The sequence below is a fragment of the Gopherus evgoodei genome, chromosome 2 (genome assembly GCF_007399415.2).
Source record: "Gopherus evgoodei ecotype Sinaloan lineage chromosome 2, rGopEvg1_v1.p, whole genome shotgun sequence".
Lineage (NCBI taxonomy): Eukaryota > Metazoa > Chordata > Testudines > Testudinidae > Gopherus > Gopherus evgoodei.
The window spans coordinates 296,782,975-296,800,466 of record NC_044323.1 but is presented as its reverse complement, the minus strand read 5'-3'; the positions used below and the strand labels follow the sequence as shown (position 1 = coordinate 296,800,466).

General features: G+C 50.4%; 2 protein-coding genes across 4 annotated transcripts in view; one reads left to right on the top strand and one right to left on the bottom strand.

Moving 5' to 3' along the window:
- BOP1 (BOP1 ribosomal biogenesis factor) overlaps positions 1 to 10,385 on the bottom strand; it is a 99,711-nt gene extending 89,326 nt beyond the window's left edge. The window contains exons 1-2 of the mRNA XM_030554049.1: positions 10,107 to 10,385; positions 6,116 to 6,310 (exon numbers count right to left, since the gene is read on the bottom strand). Of these exons, the coding sequence (XP_030409909.1) occupies positions 6,116 to 6,310; positions 10,107 to 10,133 (222 nt within the window). The 5' untranslated portion in view covers positions 10,134 to 10,385. The remainder of the gene's footprint in view (positions 1 to 6,115; positions 6,311 to 10,106) is intronic.
- A 423-nt stretch (positions 10,386 to 10,808) lies between these two features.
- The window catches only part of HSF1 (heat shock transcription factor 1), a 108,251-nt gene continuing 101,567 nt past the window's right edge, over positions 10,809 to 17,492 (top strand). For 2 of the 3 annotated variants that reach the window (XM_030554051.1, XM_030554050.1), the window contains exons 1-2: positions 10,809 to 10,934; positions 14,704 to 14,812. In XM_030554051.1, coding sequence (XP_030409911.1) covers positions 10,809 to 10,934; positions 14,704 to 14,812 — 235 coding nt within the window. Of the gene's footprint in view, positions 10,935 to 14,703; positions 14,813 to 17,492 lie in introns of those variants that run through there. The other variant, XM_030554052.1, reaches the window with a different exon arrangement.

Genomic DNA, 17,492 nt, shown 5'->3' with positions numbered 1-17,492 from the left:
GGCCGGGCGACAGAGGTCCCTGGGAGCGTCTGGGGATCTCTGGGTGCTTGATTAGCCGAAGAAGCTGTCCCAGAAGGGCTTTAGTGCAGGGGATGGGGAAGAGAAGCCCCAACCTCAGGTCACTGCACATTGCCTGATATTGGGACTTCCTTTCAGGGACAGAAGCTAGAAAGCAACCCTGATCAGGTAGCACCAGGGTCCATGCAAACCCCAAGAGGGTCCCGTGCCCTGCCAGGCCCCACAATGCAGAGCCATGAATCTGTACCAAAACCACCACCTCCACACCAGCAGTTACTGATCTTTGCTGGTCCCTTCTTCTGCTACTTCTCAGGCACCAGCCACAGACACCCAGCAAATCACTTGAGCAGAAAACAAGGAGAAGAGCAGGCTGTTTCCAGGCTGGGCCGGGGGAGGTAGGTATGAGCACAGACCAGGGATTTTACATTGCACCCAGGGCCATGGAGAGGCATCCTGGAGATTGTGTGTTCCACCCGGGGCAACACAGCCAGGTTTAAACGAGCGGCCTCTACCACTGGCGTGGGTCAGGAGCCCTGCTCTAGCGCCGTCCAACAGGCCAAGCCTGGTTGCTGAGGTGAGGGCTGACACCGTTTGGCTAGTCCCTCGGCAAAGGCCAAACTGTTCAGCCACATGGCAGGGTGCCCAAGAGGAGCTGCATTTGACGCGGTGCGCACCGCAGACCAGGACCTACCCCCAGCAGCCTGCTCCTTTGACAGCCCATGGGCTGCCGGGCAGGAGAGCAGCACAGCTCTCACCTTAGCAAAGCCTGGACACGCCCATGCAGCCACTCGCCAGGGGAGAGGGTAGATCAGACAGGACATGCAGGCCCCATCTATGCTAGCTGCGCCTAGCACCCACCATCAAACACAGCTCCAGCAGCCAGCTTTCAACACCCCCTGCAGAACGAGTTGCCAGGCGGGTTTAGAACAGGGCACCTAATCCAATCAACATTTCCAAATATTCACTTTAAACCTTGGAACTTGGGAAAGCGTCTACAAAAGGAAGCCTTTCTACCCAGCGGCAATTAGCTGTGGTGCCTTTTACACTTGTATCCGATTGCATCTGACTGCAGCTGTCTGCCTCACCCCCACTCTTGCATCCAAGTCAGAAGTCCATTTTCAGCCTCGGTGCAATCACACATGAAGGATTCAGCCCGTTGCCTGTACTGGGGGCCTGCCAGAGCTGTGTGCTCAGCAGGGTCAGGTTAGAGTTTGGATAAGAGACCAAGACACGCAGAGAATTGGATAGATGCTGCTCTTCCTTTGGGCCTTGCCCCCCGCACAGTTCCTACCCTTGCTACAATTTGGGCAACTCTGGTAGCAACAGGCCAGCTGGCAGCATCCGAACCACCACCTCCAACTCTGCTGGCAGCAGGGCCAGGGGATATTGTAGATAAGATACCGGCCGTTGCTGGCTCCTTGTCCACATCGCACCACTGGTAACAACCATGGGAAATTGCAGGGGAAAAAGCCCATTTTTCTGAGTTAGCACCGAACCGGTGCCCCGGCAGAGTCACTACAAGGTGCAGTGCTGCTGGAGGTTGCATCCTTTGCATGGGACACAACCAGTTCTATTTATTTACTTACTTACTTCTTGCAGTTATTAATAAGCCCGGATCCCTCTAGAGGAGTCGGGTCCGGAGGAAATTCTTACATTAGTGATTTAATTCTGCCTCCCTAAATGTCCCTTAATGCTAGCCAGGATCCTCGGTTATGTAAGGTTATCGTGTGCTGATATAAGTCACCTCTGTGTTCTTGGGCAACCAGGGTGCAGTATCCAGCCTGACTCATGCATGACACCTTCCCCCCAGCCCCCCCTGCAGCCTTTGCTTAAATCAAAACCCGTCAGAGGAAAAAACTTGCAGAGAGCAGTGAAGGGCATTGGGAGACACACCTAGACCCTCCTGCCAAGGGTGAGAAGATTAAGACATCTCCATTAGCATATGGAATGGAGAACAGAGACAACTCGCCTAGCCTCATCTGCATGAGAGATGGGACAGGAAGACATCTCTGTTCTCCATTCTGTATGTAAATTGAGAACTGCACTGAACTCTGGGACCAGAAAAGACAGGGAAGCACTGCATCATGGGAATCTCTGCTCCAGATGCTAATTAACCTAGTCTGCCCTCACCCAGCTCAGCAATTATCAGACCAATTCTAGTCATGAATCCTTAACTGATATCCAAATACTGAAGCAGCCTAGTTGCATTGTGAGCTCCCTGGAAGAAAACACCACCCATAGCCAAGAGTGATCAGCTCCTATTGTCTAGTCTAAAGAAAACCCTGGAGTCATCAGCTTACCTACAAACAAAGCTAGTGTTCTGCCTTCAAGCATTGTATTTTCTCTACAAAAATCCCTACTCACCCTCCAGTCAGTGTTCTGATGCTTAGATCCAAACTATGTATCAGTTCCACTGGGACTCCATCTTCTCCTGACTGATGGTGCTAGGGGCTCTGCCTGTCTGCAGCACTCAGGACCCTCAGCTACCACCATCACCTGGGAACCCCGACCAGTTCAAGGCTCATGGAGTGGGTGAGATCCCCCCGCTTTCTCTCTCTCTCTGTTTTCCTTTCTGCCTGCGGTATTAACCTTTAATAACGTAGGTTGGGTTGGTTTAGGCTCCTTGTGCAGTTATCACTAATATTCAATAAATAACTTGTATGGCTAAGCTGGGTGCTTCTCTCTCTCTTGAACTTTACTCTTTTGTGTTTTTAGCTTCCTCCAGTCACTCTGCAGCAACGCTTCTTTTACCTAAGCTAATGATCCCCGCAGTGCCCAAAATCCTGTGGGGTTTGCTCATCCAGTAGGTTACTGCCAGTACAGTTGTGATGTGAGAGTGGGGATAGGGACGTGCTGATTCTGGGACACATGAGGGTAACAGCTTGACAGTGCTGCTTGACCCAGTCTATGGAGCCCAGGGGCACATAATGGGGGGCAGCTTGAATGTGCTGCTTCATCCAGCCCCAGGAGTCCACAGACATATAAGGGGTCAGCTTGACAGTGCTGACTGACCCAGTCCGTTCAGACTTGCTCTATTAATGTATGTGTGGGTGTGTGTGTGTTCATCTGGTTCTGGGGCTGGAGGAACCCAGCCTGGGGAGCCTAGGTCCTGCAGCAGAGCTCCACTGGGAGGGGACTTGCAGAAGGAAGTAGAGCTCCATGTGAAAACACAAGTGACACAAGCAGCACATTGATAGAATGACAGAATCCCCTTCCCCAGAAGGGTAACCTGAATGAATGAGCATACCCCAAAGTAATGGGCAAATCTGGTAACAGTGCTGTTAAACAGCTGCTCCGTTCCACTCTACAGATGGCCGCATTCACCTTTGCTTATGGGCTCTGTATCCACAAAGTGCTTGGGGATCAGCAAGCTGCTGGAGAAATGCAAGACCTCTCATCATTTACTGTCTGTTCCACATTGGTTGCTTATGATAAATCCTGTATTATGACTTCGCTGCAGAACCGAGGAGAGGAGAGGAGAGGAGGCTCTTGTTTAACAAACACTGGAAAATTCCTGAAAACGTGGTAAGGAATTTTGTTTTAAAAGTGAAATAAAAAAGGAATCCTGGCCAAGTCGGACACGTCTGATCGCTTTTCCTTGTGCGGAACCCCTCAGCTGCCCCTCCTCCACAGAAGGCAGGCAGAGTGGTAGCTTAAACTGGATTCCAACACTATGTCTGCAGGAGCGGACCTGCAACGCATAGGCACCCCGTATGCCGGAAGCAGTCCCCAACAGGCCCGGGGGCTGGACATGGACCCCAACAGGCTCTCCCACTCCCATGTCTCCAGTCACCACAAAATGCCCATCGGGGCTGTTCCCGGCACCAGGGCAGTGTTGGCCGTACATGCACAGAGTATGAAGTGAGGCGCAGGACAGGGAGGGGAAATGGCTCTTGCCTCAGGAAAATGCCACTGCAGCGCCATCCAGTTACTCCTGCCTCGTAACAGGAGTGAGGCGAAAGGGGGGGACACAGCCAGGAGCCCTAAGCAAGGCCTGTCTCCTCAGATGTGCCCACTCCCTGCTCTGACTCCAGCCCTTCACAGACCGGGCTGATGAGGAAAGAAGGCAGCACAAACGGTGCTCGAGACGACTCCGGGCACAGGATTATGCTGGGGTTGACTTTACTTAAGCGGTATCATCACGGCTTTGCTTCCCAGCAACCTGCCCGCGAGCTCCTGAAGGACAGCAGCACGACCCAGCATGGAGTCGAACCAGAGGAGTAAACTCCAGCACAGTTGAGGGGCTACAGAAATGCTGAGGAGGGGGCCAAGAAACTTGACACGGGTCCAGCAGGGAACCAGCTGTGGCTTTCAGACAGGAAGGCGCTGAATTCACAATCCTCTCCAGCAATTCTCAGTTACTGAAGGTACTCTGCTCACTGCCACCCCTGCACCCCAGCTGCACCCACACATAGCGACAGGCCCACGAGTAGAACAACAGGGAACAGTCTGGTTCATGGGCTCGTGTGTAAGGCTACGATTTAGTCACAGGTATTTTTAGTAAGCATTATGGACAGGTCACAGGCAACAAACAAAAATTCACAGCCCACGATCTTTACTATAAATACCCCTGACTAAATCATAGCTGGGGGCCCCAGGGCCCCGCTTCTGGGGGAGTGCTGCTCTGGGGGGCTTCCGGGGCCCCGCTTTTCAGGAGGGCTGCTCTGGGGGGCCTCCGGGGCCCCGCTGCTCAGGTGGTCCCCGAGGCCAGCTGCTGGGGTCGCCAAGCAGTGGCCAGTGTGACTACCACCGAAGTTAGCCTCACCGGCCGCTGCTCGGGCTGTCCCTGGAGCCACTGAGCAGTTGACCCCGAGGTCAGCAACACTGGCCACTGCAGGAGTCACTGAACTCACGGAAAGTCACAGAACCCGTGACTTTCATGATAGACACGGAGCCTTGCTCATGGGACATGCTCCAAGGCCAGAACCCTGCTTCTACTCCCGCCTCTGCCACTGGCTGCTTGAGCTGTTTGTAAATCACTTCCCTTCTCAGGCCAAGCCAAGGCTAGGAAAACAAGCCCTTAAACCTCACCCTTCAGGGTTTAAACTAATCTCACCACAAGGAGTTCGAAAGAGACCGAATGTGGAGGCAGATTATCCCACACCTGTCTATGAGGGGCGCTTACACCTTCCTCTGGAGCACCTGTCAGAGACCAGACCAGAGTTCCACCTTGGCCACTGTGGCAATCCCAGTGCTGTTCTTTCACAGTGTGTTAATGTACACAGGGTTTCACAGTGAAATAAACGCTCACGGTATTAGTGTTTAAAAATGTGGCAGTTACAAAATTTTAACTTGCTCATTGTAAATTACTTATTTTCCTACTCTACTCATGATCTTGTGCCTCAGTTTCTTAATCTGTGACACAAAAATTATACCAGTGGCTCACAGGAGCTGTACCCGGGTTAGTATTTGCATTCAGCTGGAAGGCGGCATGGGAGAGTGAAGTATCTCACTCTAGAAATGCAGGAAAACTAGACTTCCTTTAATTAACAATATGCAAGTAACACTCCAGCTTCCTATGCCATCTCCCTGCAGTAAACGCACATCTCCTCTGCCAGAACCGCTGCTCCCCAACCCTCAGTTCTCGCGCCATTTTTGCACAGCAGCTGAATGATACAATCATAGAACCATGGAAGATTAGGGTTGGAAGAGATCTCAGGAGGTCATCTAGTCCCACCCCTTGTTCCAACCCCAACTTAATCATCCCAGCCAGAAATCTCAGAAGTGTGTCCGATGTCACCACACAGAACAATAAACCACATGCTTAATAAGCAACCCCGCCCCATAATAAGAGATTCGCCCGCATGAGATGTGTCATTATCCTGGTTCACATGCACACAAACCACAAACCTTCTTCCCCGACCACCATGCCCTGCAAACTGAAGCCATGAGGGTTTCTCATGGAGGAGTCTCTCTACCTGGAAAATCATTCAGCATGTGACCCACATAAATTGTTGACAGGGGATGCGGGAGGAGAGCCCAGGTTTCTTAGGCATGAAATTGTCTTTCTAGGCAAAGTTACGTTTTAAGAGAGAACTCAGGGCACAGCTACAAGACACTCGTATTATACGGACATGTTCTGACATTTCACACTTACTTGTGCCTTCTTGGAGAGTGAACTGCCTTTCAGCGTCCCTTCATCACCATTGCCCTGGTCCTCTGCCTCCTCCTCCTCCGTGCTGCTGTCACTTCCAGAATCCTCCAGCCCAGAGTAGATGCTCTCTTCGCTGTCTGTCAGGTCATCACTTTCCTGGGCCTGCTCCTCCAGCACTTGGGTACTGGGAATGGACAGCTGAAAGAAAAGCACAAGCATCACTGCACAGAACCCCCAGTGGTCTCCCCCTGAAGAGATCATATCCTCACAGTTAGCCACAGTCTCAGGCCTTGTCTACCCTCGGAGGATTTGGCTAGTGCAGTTATACCAGCAAACCCCTCCAGCGTGCTCAGTTACACCAGTTCAGGCAACTGGCCATAGAACTTCTGCAGAACCATGCCAGGGTTTTATTGCTACAGCTACAGCAGTACATTGCTATGCTGGTAAAACTGATCCGCACAGACCAGACCTGAGAGGGACACAAGTAAGGTTCACAAACTTGATGACTTCCCAGAAATGCTGCTGTGAGTTACTTCAATTTGCCCCTCCCTGCTAGGAGGAGTCTCCGGGGGGCCTGCTTCACCAACACAAGTAAGACACGGTTCATCTTCATGCCAATTCCCTTAACTGTAGAAAGAGGAGTGCACAGGATTTCAGGAGGTCAGCTAGTCCAGCCCCCTGTGCTGAGGCAGTGCCAAGAACACCTCGACCTTCCCTGACAGGTGTTTGTCCAATCTGTTCTTACAAGACTCCCAGGACAGGGATTCCGCAACTTCCTTGGAAGCCTGTTCTAGTATTTAAGTAATTAGAAAGTTTTTCCTAATGTCTAACTTAAATCTCCCTTGCTGCAGACCAAGGCCATTGCTACTTTTCCTACCTTCAGCAGCCATGGAGAACAACTGATCACCATCCTTTTACAACAGCCCTTAACATACTTGAAGACTGATCAGGTCTCCCCACAGTCTACTTTCCTCAAGGCTAGACATGCCCAGGGCTTTTTAACCCTTTTATTATTTTTGTTGCTCTCCTCTGGACTCACTCCAATTTTTCCACATCTTTCCTAAAGCCTGGTGCCCAGAGCTGGACTCAGTACTCCAGGCCGAGGCCTTACCAGCACCCAGTAAAACGGGACAGTTATCTCCAGCATTTTACACATGAAGGCCCTGTTAATTCACCCCAGAATGATACAGGTTTCTCGCAATTTACGTGCATTTAACATGCACGATTTCAACTTTACGCGTACCACTGGACTGGGGGGCGTGGCCTCAAGATTTAAAGGTCCTGGGCACCAGCTGTGGCTGGGAGTCCCAGGGCCTTTAAATCACCCAGGGGGCTCCCAGCTGCAGAGGTGGCTGGTAGCCTCCAGGGCGAACTACAGGGCCCGAGGCTCCAGCCACCATGAAGCTCCCGGCTCTTTAAATGCCAGCCCCAGCCCAGCTGCCAAAGCTGCAGGTGGGATTTAGAGGACTTCTCCGGGCTCCCCACTGCGGCGGGAAGCCCGGTGGAGCCCTTTAAACTCTGCCCGCAGCTCCGGCAGTGGGGCCAGGGGGATTTAAACCCCACCCACAGCTCAAGTGGCTGGGCCGGGGGGCATTTAAAGGATGGCGAGGAGCCCGTTGGAGCCCTTTAAATGCCCCCCCAGCCCGGCCGCCGGAGCTGCGGGCAGGGGTTAAAGGGCTTGGGGATATAATTTCAACTATACGCGGTTTTCACTTTACGTGACAACCATGGAACCAAACCCCTGTCTAAGATGAGACTTGCCTGTATTAGCCTTTTTCACAACTACTTCAGGTTATTGACTCATTCAATTGAAGACCCATTATAATTCTCAAATCCTTTTCAGCAGTACTGCTGCCTAGCCAGTCATTCCTCATTTTGTAGTTGTGCATTTGACTTTTCCTTCCTAGGCATAGTACTTATTGAATTCCATCTTGCTGATTTCAGACCAAATTCTCCAATGTGTCACGGTCATTTTGAACGCTAATCCTGCTCTCCAAAGCGTTTGCAACCTCTCCTAAGCGCACCCAGGCCTGACCTCTGCAGGACCCCACTAGATACAGTCCCCCAGTTTGACTGCAAACCATTGACAGCTACGCTTTGAGCATGATCTTTCAACCATTTGTGCACCCACCGTATAGTAATTTAACTAAGACTACATTTCCCTAGTTTGTTTATGAGATTGTCTTGTAGGACCATCTCGAAAGTGTTACTAAAAAAATCAAGATATATCATATCTACCGCTTCCCCTCATCCTCTAGGAAATTAGGTTAGTTTTGCATGTTTTGTTCTTGAGAAATCCATATCAGCTATTATTTATCACCTTATTATCCTCTAGATGTTTACAAACATTCTTTCATAGTTTGTTCCGGTATATTTTCAGGTATCAAAGTTGGGCTGACTGGTCTACAATTCCCCAGGTCTTCTTTGTTCCCCTTTTTAATGTAGGTACTAGGTTTGCCCTTCTCTAGTCCTCTGGGACCGCGCATGTCCTCCATGAGTTCTTAAAGAGGATCACTAATGGTTCCAGTTTTCAGCTGGTTTCTTCAGCACCCTAGGGCAAATTTTGTCAGATCCTGCTAAATGGAATACATCTAGCTTGTTTAGATATCATTTAACCTGTCCTTTCCCCAGTCTCCCACCCATTATGGCTGTGTTCCCCCCCACCCCCCTTGTTGTTAATATTGTGTTAACCATTCGGTCACTATTAACCTGTTTAGTGAAGCCTGAACCAGCATAGGCACTGAACACCTCAGCTTTCTTGGTGCTGCCCGTTATTAGCTCTTGTTCTCCACTAAGTTGTGGGCCTACACTTGCCTTCCTCTTTCTCTAGCTCCTAATGTATTTATTTTCTTCTTCCTACCGAGGGCACAGCTTTGTCACCGAACCACTCTCCAACCCCAGCTCTGGCTCCTGGAATCTACCTTTTGTATCACCTCTCTCTAGGCTCTAGTTATCACTCTTCTGGAACCTTTCAGCCACTCGGTGCTGCCTATCTGTTGCCCAGGAGTGGCCTGAACCCAACCTGTGGGCCTCCCTCCCTCCCATTGATTCCCCTCAGAAAATTCCTCCCAAAGAGTCCCTTCACATACACATCCCCACCCTCAGATAAAAGCCTTTCATAGCCTGTAAGTCAGTCACCGGTCCCATCACCACCCCTTACGCAGTTAGGGCCCTCTTGTACCGCTGCAGAAAGGCGACCTGCTTGCAACATTCAAACTGCTCTTTCATACTAGGACTCCTGGGGTCCGGGGTAAACCCTGGGGAGTTAGGGAGGGCAGGAAAGGGAGTTCAAGCAATGCTGGATTTTGTAATATGTGAACTGTGAGCTAGCCTTGCTTACAGCAGAGAAGTATCCTAAGTGGTTACCTTTGAAACCTTGGATAAATGTCTGTTTCCATACAGATGTGCTGCTGAGTCCATTAATGAATGGGGGAAAACAACAGACACTATCAGCAGTGTATCACAAACACTCCACATGTGCACACAGTCTGGCTTAAAGCTGCACGATACTATAACTCTCATAAGCACAAGTGAGGATAAACAGGTCTCACTGAAGTTACAACCAAGATTTACTCAGCGTTGTCAATTACATTCACCAGAAAACACTCGCGCCACACTTTTACAACAGAAAAAGGAAGCTCGCACACGAACAGACATGGATAGACCATAAAGGTCCCAGCCCCGAAGCCAGGCCTGCCTTCACATATCTCGCTCCAGTTACGGGTCTAAGAATCTCTCCCCATCCGCCCTCCAGCTATGGGCTGCAGGCCGCTCACCGGTCCCCAGGAAGGAAGTGACCTGGCTTAAATTACACGAAAATCCCCTCTCCCCCAGCACGTCTGCTCGCTTAGTCATTGAATAAGCCTGGCGCTCTGTGGGACTGGGACAGGGACCGGGGCGGGGGGGGAGGAGGTTGTACAGCGCCGAGCACATGCTGGGCATGACTGGGCGCAGAACGCGATCCCCCCTCCCCCAGCACGGGGCCCCGCCTCACCCGGCGGCTCCCCCCCGCCCGCTCCATGGCTCCTTCCCGGCAGGGAGCTCCTCCAGCTCCGGCTCCACGAGTCCCGCGTGCGCCGCGCTGCTCCTCCTCCTCACACCACGTGCGGGAGGTCAGAGGTCACGGTGCCCCGCCCCCTCCCGGGGTACTCGGGAATATTTCCCGGTTCCTCCCCAGGGGAGCGGGCTATCCCGGGACAGGCCATTCTGCACCGCACGGCTGAGAAAAACATTCCGGTCCCAAGCGGACTATGGTCAGGGGGTCAAAGGTCAGAAGAGCCACTGGCTCCAGCGCATGCGCTTTCTATCATTTCCCTCTCACTTGGGTGCGACGTGCGCATGCGCCTCATTCCAGCCTGTGCTTGGGAAGGGGTTCGGGTTAGCGCAAGCGCAGAACTCTGGACCTGCCGGGGAGGGGGTGGAGACAGCGAGGAGGGCGCGCATGCGCCCGGCTGGCTCGGAAGGGGGCTGGGCCGTCACCGTGAGGCGTCCCAAGATGGCGGCGGCCATGCTGGGCTCCGGGGGGTTCAGTGCGCAGGCCGCGGCCGGGCCCCGCGGCGGGGGGAGGCGGCGCTAAGCACCCGCGGCGAGCCGGGCCCCCGCCTCTGTCTCGGCGGCTGGGCCCCGCGGCCTCCTGCGGCGCTCCGGGCCTCGGCGAGCCCGGCCTCTCGTGGGCCCGCGGCCGGGCCCCGCGGGGATGGAGGCGCCGGCGGCGGCTGGGGGCGGCGCGGGCCCCGGCGGCAGCAACGTCCCCGCCTTCCTCACCAAGCTGTGGACCCTGGTGGAGGATCCCGACACCGACCCGCTCATCTGCTGGAGCCCGGTGAGTGGCGGGGCCCGGGGGCTCGGCTCGGCTCCTCGCGCCAGGCGCCGCCCGGCCGGACACGGCCCCGGAGAGCCTCCTGCTGCGGCCCTGGGAGGGGTCGTCGCTGAGCCGCGCCTCACGAGAGCCCATGGCAGGGGCTTGGGCCGCTCGGAGCGGGGAGGCCGGAAGCGCTGTGCAGGCAGCACAGCCCGGCCTGCCTGAGCGCCCAGGCCCAGGATGCTCCCAGGGGAACATTTGCCTATTCTGGTTAATATGGGTGAACTCCCTAACATTGATCGTGTGGTTTTGATTAGCGTAGCTGATCTTCCCAGCTTTCTCTTAGAGCTTGATTAAACGAGATAGTTGCAATGGTTTAATTTAAGGTTAAGTATCAGAGGGAGGTAGCCGTGTTAGTCTGGATCTGTAAAAGCAGCAGAGAGTTCTCTGGCACCTTATAGACTAACAGACGTTTTGGAGCATGAGCTTTCGTGGGTGAATACCCACGTCTTCAGATGCATGCCTGAAGAATGCTACACATGCATCTGAAGAAATGGGTATTCACCCATGAAAAGCTCATGCTCCAAAACGTCTGTTAGTCTATAAGGTGCCACAGGATTCTTTGCTAATTTAAGGTTGGAGTTGAACTGACATTTTTAAAAGGTAAGAGAGGTTGTGTAGGCACTCTTACTTAGTTTGAACCAAAATAATCCACTCTTGAACAGCTACAAGAATAGATATACTGGAGTTTCTACTGGCTTAAAAAGACCACTTTGATTGAAACTGGTGCAACTCCTTTCCTTAGAAAAGACCTTACACTCTTTGTACCTGTGAAAAGATCACACAAGGGATCTTTAATCTTGAGACACTTGGGATTGTCTAACCAGTTTTTAAACCGGTATAACTATTTTGTTTAGGTGGGTAATCTTTGTAATTGAAATAATTATATCCATACAACTCTAAGTGCTGATGCAGTTGTAAGGATGCCTTATGCTGGTGTACGTTATTCCCCTTCTTTTACAAGAGTAAGTATAAGCACCAACATATGGGTATAGTTCAGTGGTTCTAAAACTGTGGGTCGGGACCTCATTTTAATGGGTCACCAGGGCTGGCGTTAGACATGCTGGGGCCCGGAGCTGAAGCCTGAGCCATGCTACCCAGGACCAAAGCCTGAGCCCCACTGCCCGGGTCCCAAGCCCAAGGGCTTCAGCCCTGGGCTGTGTGACTCGGGCTTTGGCATCAGCCCTGACTGGCAGGGCTCAGGTTATAGGCCCCCCAGGGCTGAAGCCGTTCAGCTTCCGCTTTGGCCACTGGGGCGGTGGGATTTGGACTTTTGACTTTGGTCTTCCTCTGCCTGGGGCAACAGGGTTTGGGCAGACTCAGGCTTGGTCCCTGCTTCTGGGGTCATGTAGGAAGAGGGTTGTGGTCAGTGAAGTTTGAGAACCCCTGGTATAACTCAGAGCAGGCTATCTCATTATAGTTACATTGGGATGACTTTTGTATGTAGACAAACCATTGTAGAGGTCATGTCTATAATAGCGAGCTTACTGTGGTACAGGTGTAACAATGCTGCTGCGCCACTGTAAGATTGCTTATGTAGCTGCTGTGTGCTAGCGGGAGAGAGTTCTCCCATCAACACAATAAAACCACCTCACGAGCGGCGGTAGCTGTGTTGGTGGGAGAAGCTGTCCCACCAACATAGCGCTGGCCACCGAGGCACTTCTGTCAGTTTAACTTAGGTTGCTCAGGGGGGTGTTTTGTCAGTATAACTTACATCACTCAGAAGTGTGAAAAAGTGGTAGTGTGTGGACATGGCCTGAGAGTAATTAACCATTGAAATGTATTACCAAGGATCCTGGTGGATTCTCCATCATCATTGCTAATTTTTACATCAAGATTGGCTGTTTTTTCTAAAATTTCTGCTCGGGGAATTATTTTGGGAACTTCTCTGGCTTGTGTTATACAGGAGGTCAGAGTAGGTGATCAGGGTGGTCCCTAGTCTTCCTGACTAGTGATTTAGATCATAATTGATTTAAATCAAATCCACTCTAGTGGTAAGCAACAAAAATCTGTTTCTCATAAGAGATAGGTGGTTTTGTTCCTTGCTAAAGGATGTTAAGAGAGATGTGACCTGTGCATTGGAATGACATACCAAGAATATTGTCCTAAACAGCACAAAAGAGCATGACCTAACTTAGTTTTGAAGAAGTAGCTCTGACTTTAAAATATCTTTTCATTTAGTAGTTGTACTAAATGGAAGAGAGGCTTAGAGAGAAAAAAGGTTGCGTTCTGATTTTCTGTGTGAATGGTGCAACATAGAATGAGTGCCCTTCTTCATTTGAACTAGAGAGTCTGATTATTTTTTACAATGTAATGATTTGTCAGCAGCTTGGTTTTCATCTGGCATTACTGTCAGATTTTGTACTTCTGTTTGTGTGGAATTTCTCAGCAGGGAGATGGATCGGTGACAGAATTTTGCCACGAAAGAAAATCCAAGTCGTAAAAAATGTTCAGGGTTCTTCTTTCTGCCAGAATGAAAATATTTTCTCTTCCTGTTCTGTAGATACTATATTTTGACAGTTATTCCTGCCTGGTGTGCTAAAAAAGTAATGAAATTATACCCAATAAAATTGTCCCACATTTTTCATACCAAATGGTGGAAATATTACATTACTGGGTCTCTGCTAATTTTGAGGCAGGCTGTGTTTTTATTGATGATAAACTTATTTTCCAAAACTTCACACCAAAACCAGTGAAGGTTTCAGTAAGGGATGTACCACCATCATTCTGGCTGTGTTTTACTGATGCCTCGTTTTAAATAACGGTGCAGAAAACTAACAGAGGTCTCTCTGAAAAGTTAAACTTGTTTAGTCTCAAATGTTCCCTTACCCAGAGTTCCAGACAAGGGGAATACTCATAGCTGTTCTGGTCCTTGCTTTTACAACCTATCATGCAAGTCCTTCATTTCCGGGCAGCTGTGCTTGAGTGTCATTTTGCAATGTGAACTTGATATCTTTTCTGGGCTCCGCAGAATGTTTGAACTTGCTTGGCTGCAGTTATTGACTCCAATGTCTGCCCCAGCTTGGTTCTCTGTCTGGCCCCGCACTTCACTCGGATGTTCATTTGCTGCAGCTATAGGTGTGAGAAGAGTCAGTGGGTTGGGACAAGTTGTGGAAAATGAGGAAATTGGTTTAGTTGTTGTAGTTTGCTTAATTTCCCTACGTTTTTAATCCCAACTGAGTCCTATGCTTCTGTCAGACTAGTCTCTCGGCTGCAGTCGTCGGACTGTGTTGGTTGCATGACGCTGGTCGTCTCTTTGTTTCCAGCTATTAAAGTAGTGGATAGCTAAAAATATGTTAAATATAAAGCTACTGTTATTTTTCCCATAAGCAGCTGTGGTTGCCACAAGGATCTATTCTGTAAGAGAAGATGGTCTGTGTTATCGTAACTTGGAGGGGAGGCAGTCCATGAGAATATGACGATATAATTCGGCATATGAAAGTTTGAGAATTGCTGGCCTCAATGACTTATCCTCCCCCTACTTTGGAACTCTTCTTGTCTCTACCACCTCATGCATTACTATTGAGTACTCTGCTTCTGTAGCATGCTCATCTCCAGCCACTCCACAGAGTGAGCCTGACCAGAAAGAGCCACAGTGTCCTGTGACAGAAGAACATTGTCATGGGGCAAGCCTGTAGTATTTAAATTGGAAAAGAGTAACTTGAGGGAAGCTCTAGTCAGCAATGCTGTGCAGTTCATAACGAGTCACTTTCATTTTGTGTTTTGACAGAGTGGAAACAGCTTCCATGTGTTTGACCAAGGCCAATTTGCCAAGGAGGTGCTTCCAAAGTACTTCAAACATAACAACATGGCCAGCTTCGTGCGTCAGCTCAACATGTGTAAGTACCTCTTAGGCAGTTCAAGAACCCAAAGCATGAGGCCTACACCTTGCTGCAGCATTGGCCTCCTCTGCCTACCTCTTCATTTAACTGGAAGGGCAGTATAGGAACATTCTGGTTTGGTTGGGTTGGGAGCCTGTTAACTTTGAAGCTTCTCATTATCAGATTTGGTGGGAGAGAAGGGGAGCTGAGTGCAGTCATAAGGTTAGCCTCTGCTGAGAAGTGAGACCCTCTCTAGGACAAGAATCTAATGCCTTAGAAAAGATTAGCTTTCATCACAACGTTTTCCAGGAGAAGCAGCCTCTAACTGGCTTCTCTTAATATCCTTGTTCACATTCTGATATTCCTTGCCTCTTAGAATGAGAGCCCTGCACACTTTCCTTGTTTCACCTTTCACTAGCATTTCGGTGCAGACACCCATCCTTGCCTTGAGCATGTACACCCTGTAGCCCAAAGGGTTCCCACCTGGAATTCTCCCAGAACCTCACTTCCCTCAGTTAGACTGAGCTCAGCATGTTTGACAGGCTCACTGATTTCTTGTCAATTTCCTTAGGCGGCAGCTGCTGTGTAGGTCACTTTAAGACACCGACCAAACCTGACCTGTTTAAAATAACTTCAGCTAGTTTTGGAGTCTCTCCACATCTCGTACTTGCTCTTTTCTATGGCTCTGCCCCCTCCCTTGCTTATGATGATCTAATGTGGGAGGGGCAACGGGAGGCAACATCTGCCTGCCTGTGGTAACTGTTGCTGCTGGAAACAGCAGTGCCTTGAGAAAGGGAGGTCAGAGTTCCCTGTCCCTTCCCAATGAGAAGCATCGCCAAAGAAATCCACGCCTGCCATAGGGGTGAAGAGCTCAGCAAGTTGGTTACATCGGAGAGTTGGATTCCTGTGCAATGACTTACCTCTACTGTTCTCCCTGTTCTGCTGTTGAAAGTGGAGTGGAGGGTCCCCTCCTCAGGAAGCAGAGCCAAGCTCCTACCCTCTGCTGGCAGGCAGGGGAGTGGACGTTGTGAGGCTGATTTTGCAAGAGGGGGAGAGCTCATCCATCTGGCTCGATTTCACATAACAGCCCATTGACCTCTCCAGCACTATTCCCCTGCTGGTCCCATTGCCGCAACTGACTCCAATGCGGGAGGAGGATGCAACTTGCTTTTTGTGGGGTGGCCACAAATATGGGATCATTTTGGAATAGGATTGACCGAAGCATCGGTGTGTATTAAGGCAGGTGGTGCCTCTTCCGCTTATGTTGTCAGAACCAAGGGGAAGTGATCATAGTCCTAGAATCAAGAAAGGAAAGTGTTAGGGAAGCCTCATCTAATTATATCCATTTTAAATCACATGGGTTAGGCATTCACCCAGTTGTCAGTTCCCTCCTTTTTCACAGTGGTAGGAAACAGCTGGGCCAGACTCCAGAACTAGCATGGCGTGTGACAGTGGGAATATTTTGTAATATTTGAGTCCTGTTTGTGCCTTAGTTTCCCCTACATACAGCATTGGCCCAGTTGGTGGAAAAAGACCATTTGCTCTGAGCAAGCCAAGACACACAAGTCTGGGTGTTGCATAGTTGTCTGGGCACTACACCCCATGTCAGTGGAGCATTTTAGAAGACAATGGCAAATCCAGTTGCCCAGACACTGATGCTTTGCAACCAGCACCCCTGAGGGATGCAGATTTCCCCGCCTCTCCCCAGGGAAGATGGGCATCGTTCCCCAGCTGGAGTACAGAAGACTGGGGAGTTAAGTGTTGGCTACTGGAAGGAGCTGGGGCTCTCACCCGGTGCCTGACCAAGGGGGTCAGATGGAGAGACAGAGCTTGAATCACGGTGTTCACCACAGCTTGCCTAGGCTCTAGGCTGACCAGAATGGACTGTGCTGTAGCCTTCAGTTCTGTAACCCTGAGGACTTGCTGTGCTGGGTTCCAAGTAACTAATAAACTCAGTGTTTTGATGATACTGTGTGAGTGTCCCTGCCATGCTGGGCGAGGTGCGGTAATCCTGCAGAGTGGACAAGTCTCCATCAGGAATCTGTCTCAGTGGAACTTGCTGAATGAAGCTCACTGTGTGAAGCAGGAGAAGTCCAGTCTAAGACGGCACTGGAGCCCCGTGGCTTACCTGGAGGAAGAGTGAGACCCATAGCAGGTCTGGCACCCTGAAGGGGTTCCTCCAAGAGTCTGTTCCAAAGCTAGGGGCATAGCACCAATCCTGTGGATCCGTGACATGGGTATGTCATTAAGTCAAGAAATAGCATTTTCTAAGTTTCTGTAGCTTTCACTCCTTACAGGTAACTCAAGCCTGGTCTGTGTAAAACAAACTGTACTACAAAGGGTACCAGTATAGTTAAAGTTGTACAGCTGTGGTGTGGGGAGATTCCAGAAGACTGGAAGGGGGCAAATATAGTGCCCATCTATAAAAAGGGAAATAAAAACAACTCAGGAAACTACAGACCAGTTAGTTTAACTTCTGTGCCTGGGAAGATAATGGAGCAGGTAATTAAAGAAATCATCTGCAAACACTTGGAAGGTGGTAAGGTGATAGGGAATAGCCAGCATGGATTTGTAAAGAACAAATCGTGTCAACTAATCTGATAGCATTCTTTGATAGGATAACGAGCCTTGTGGATAAGGGAGAAGTGGTGGATGTGATATACCTAGACTTTAGTAAGGCATTTGATACGGTCTCGCA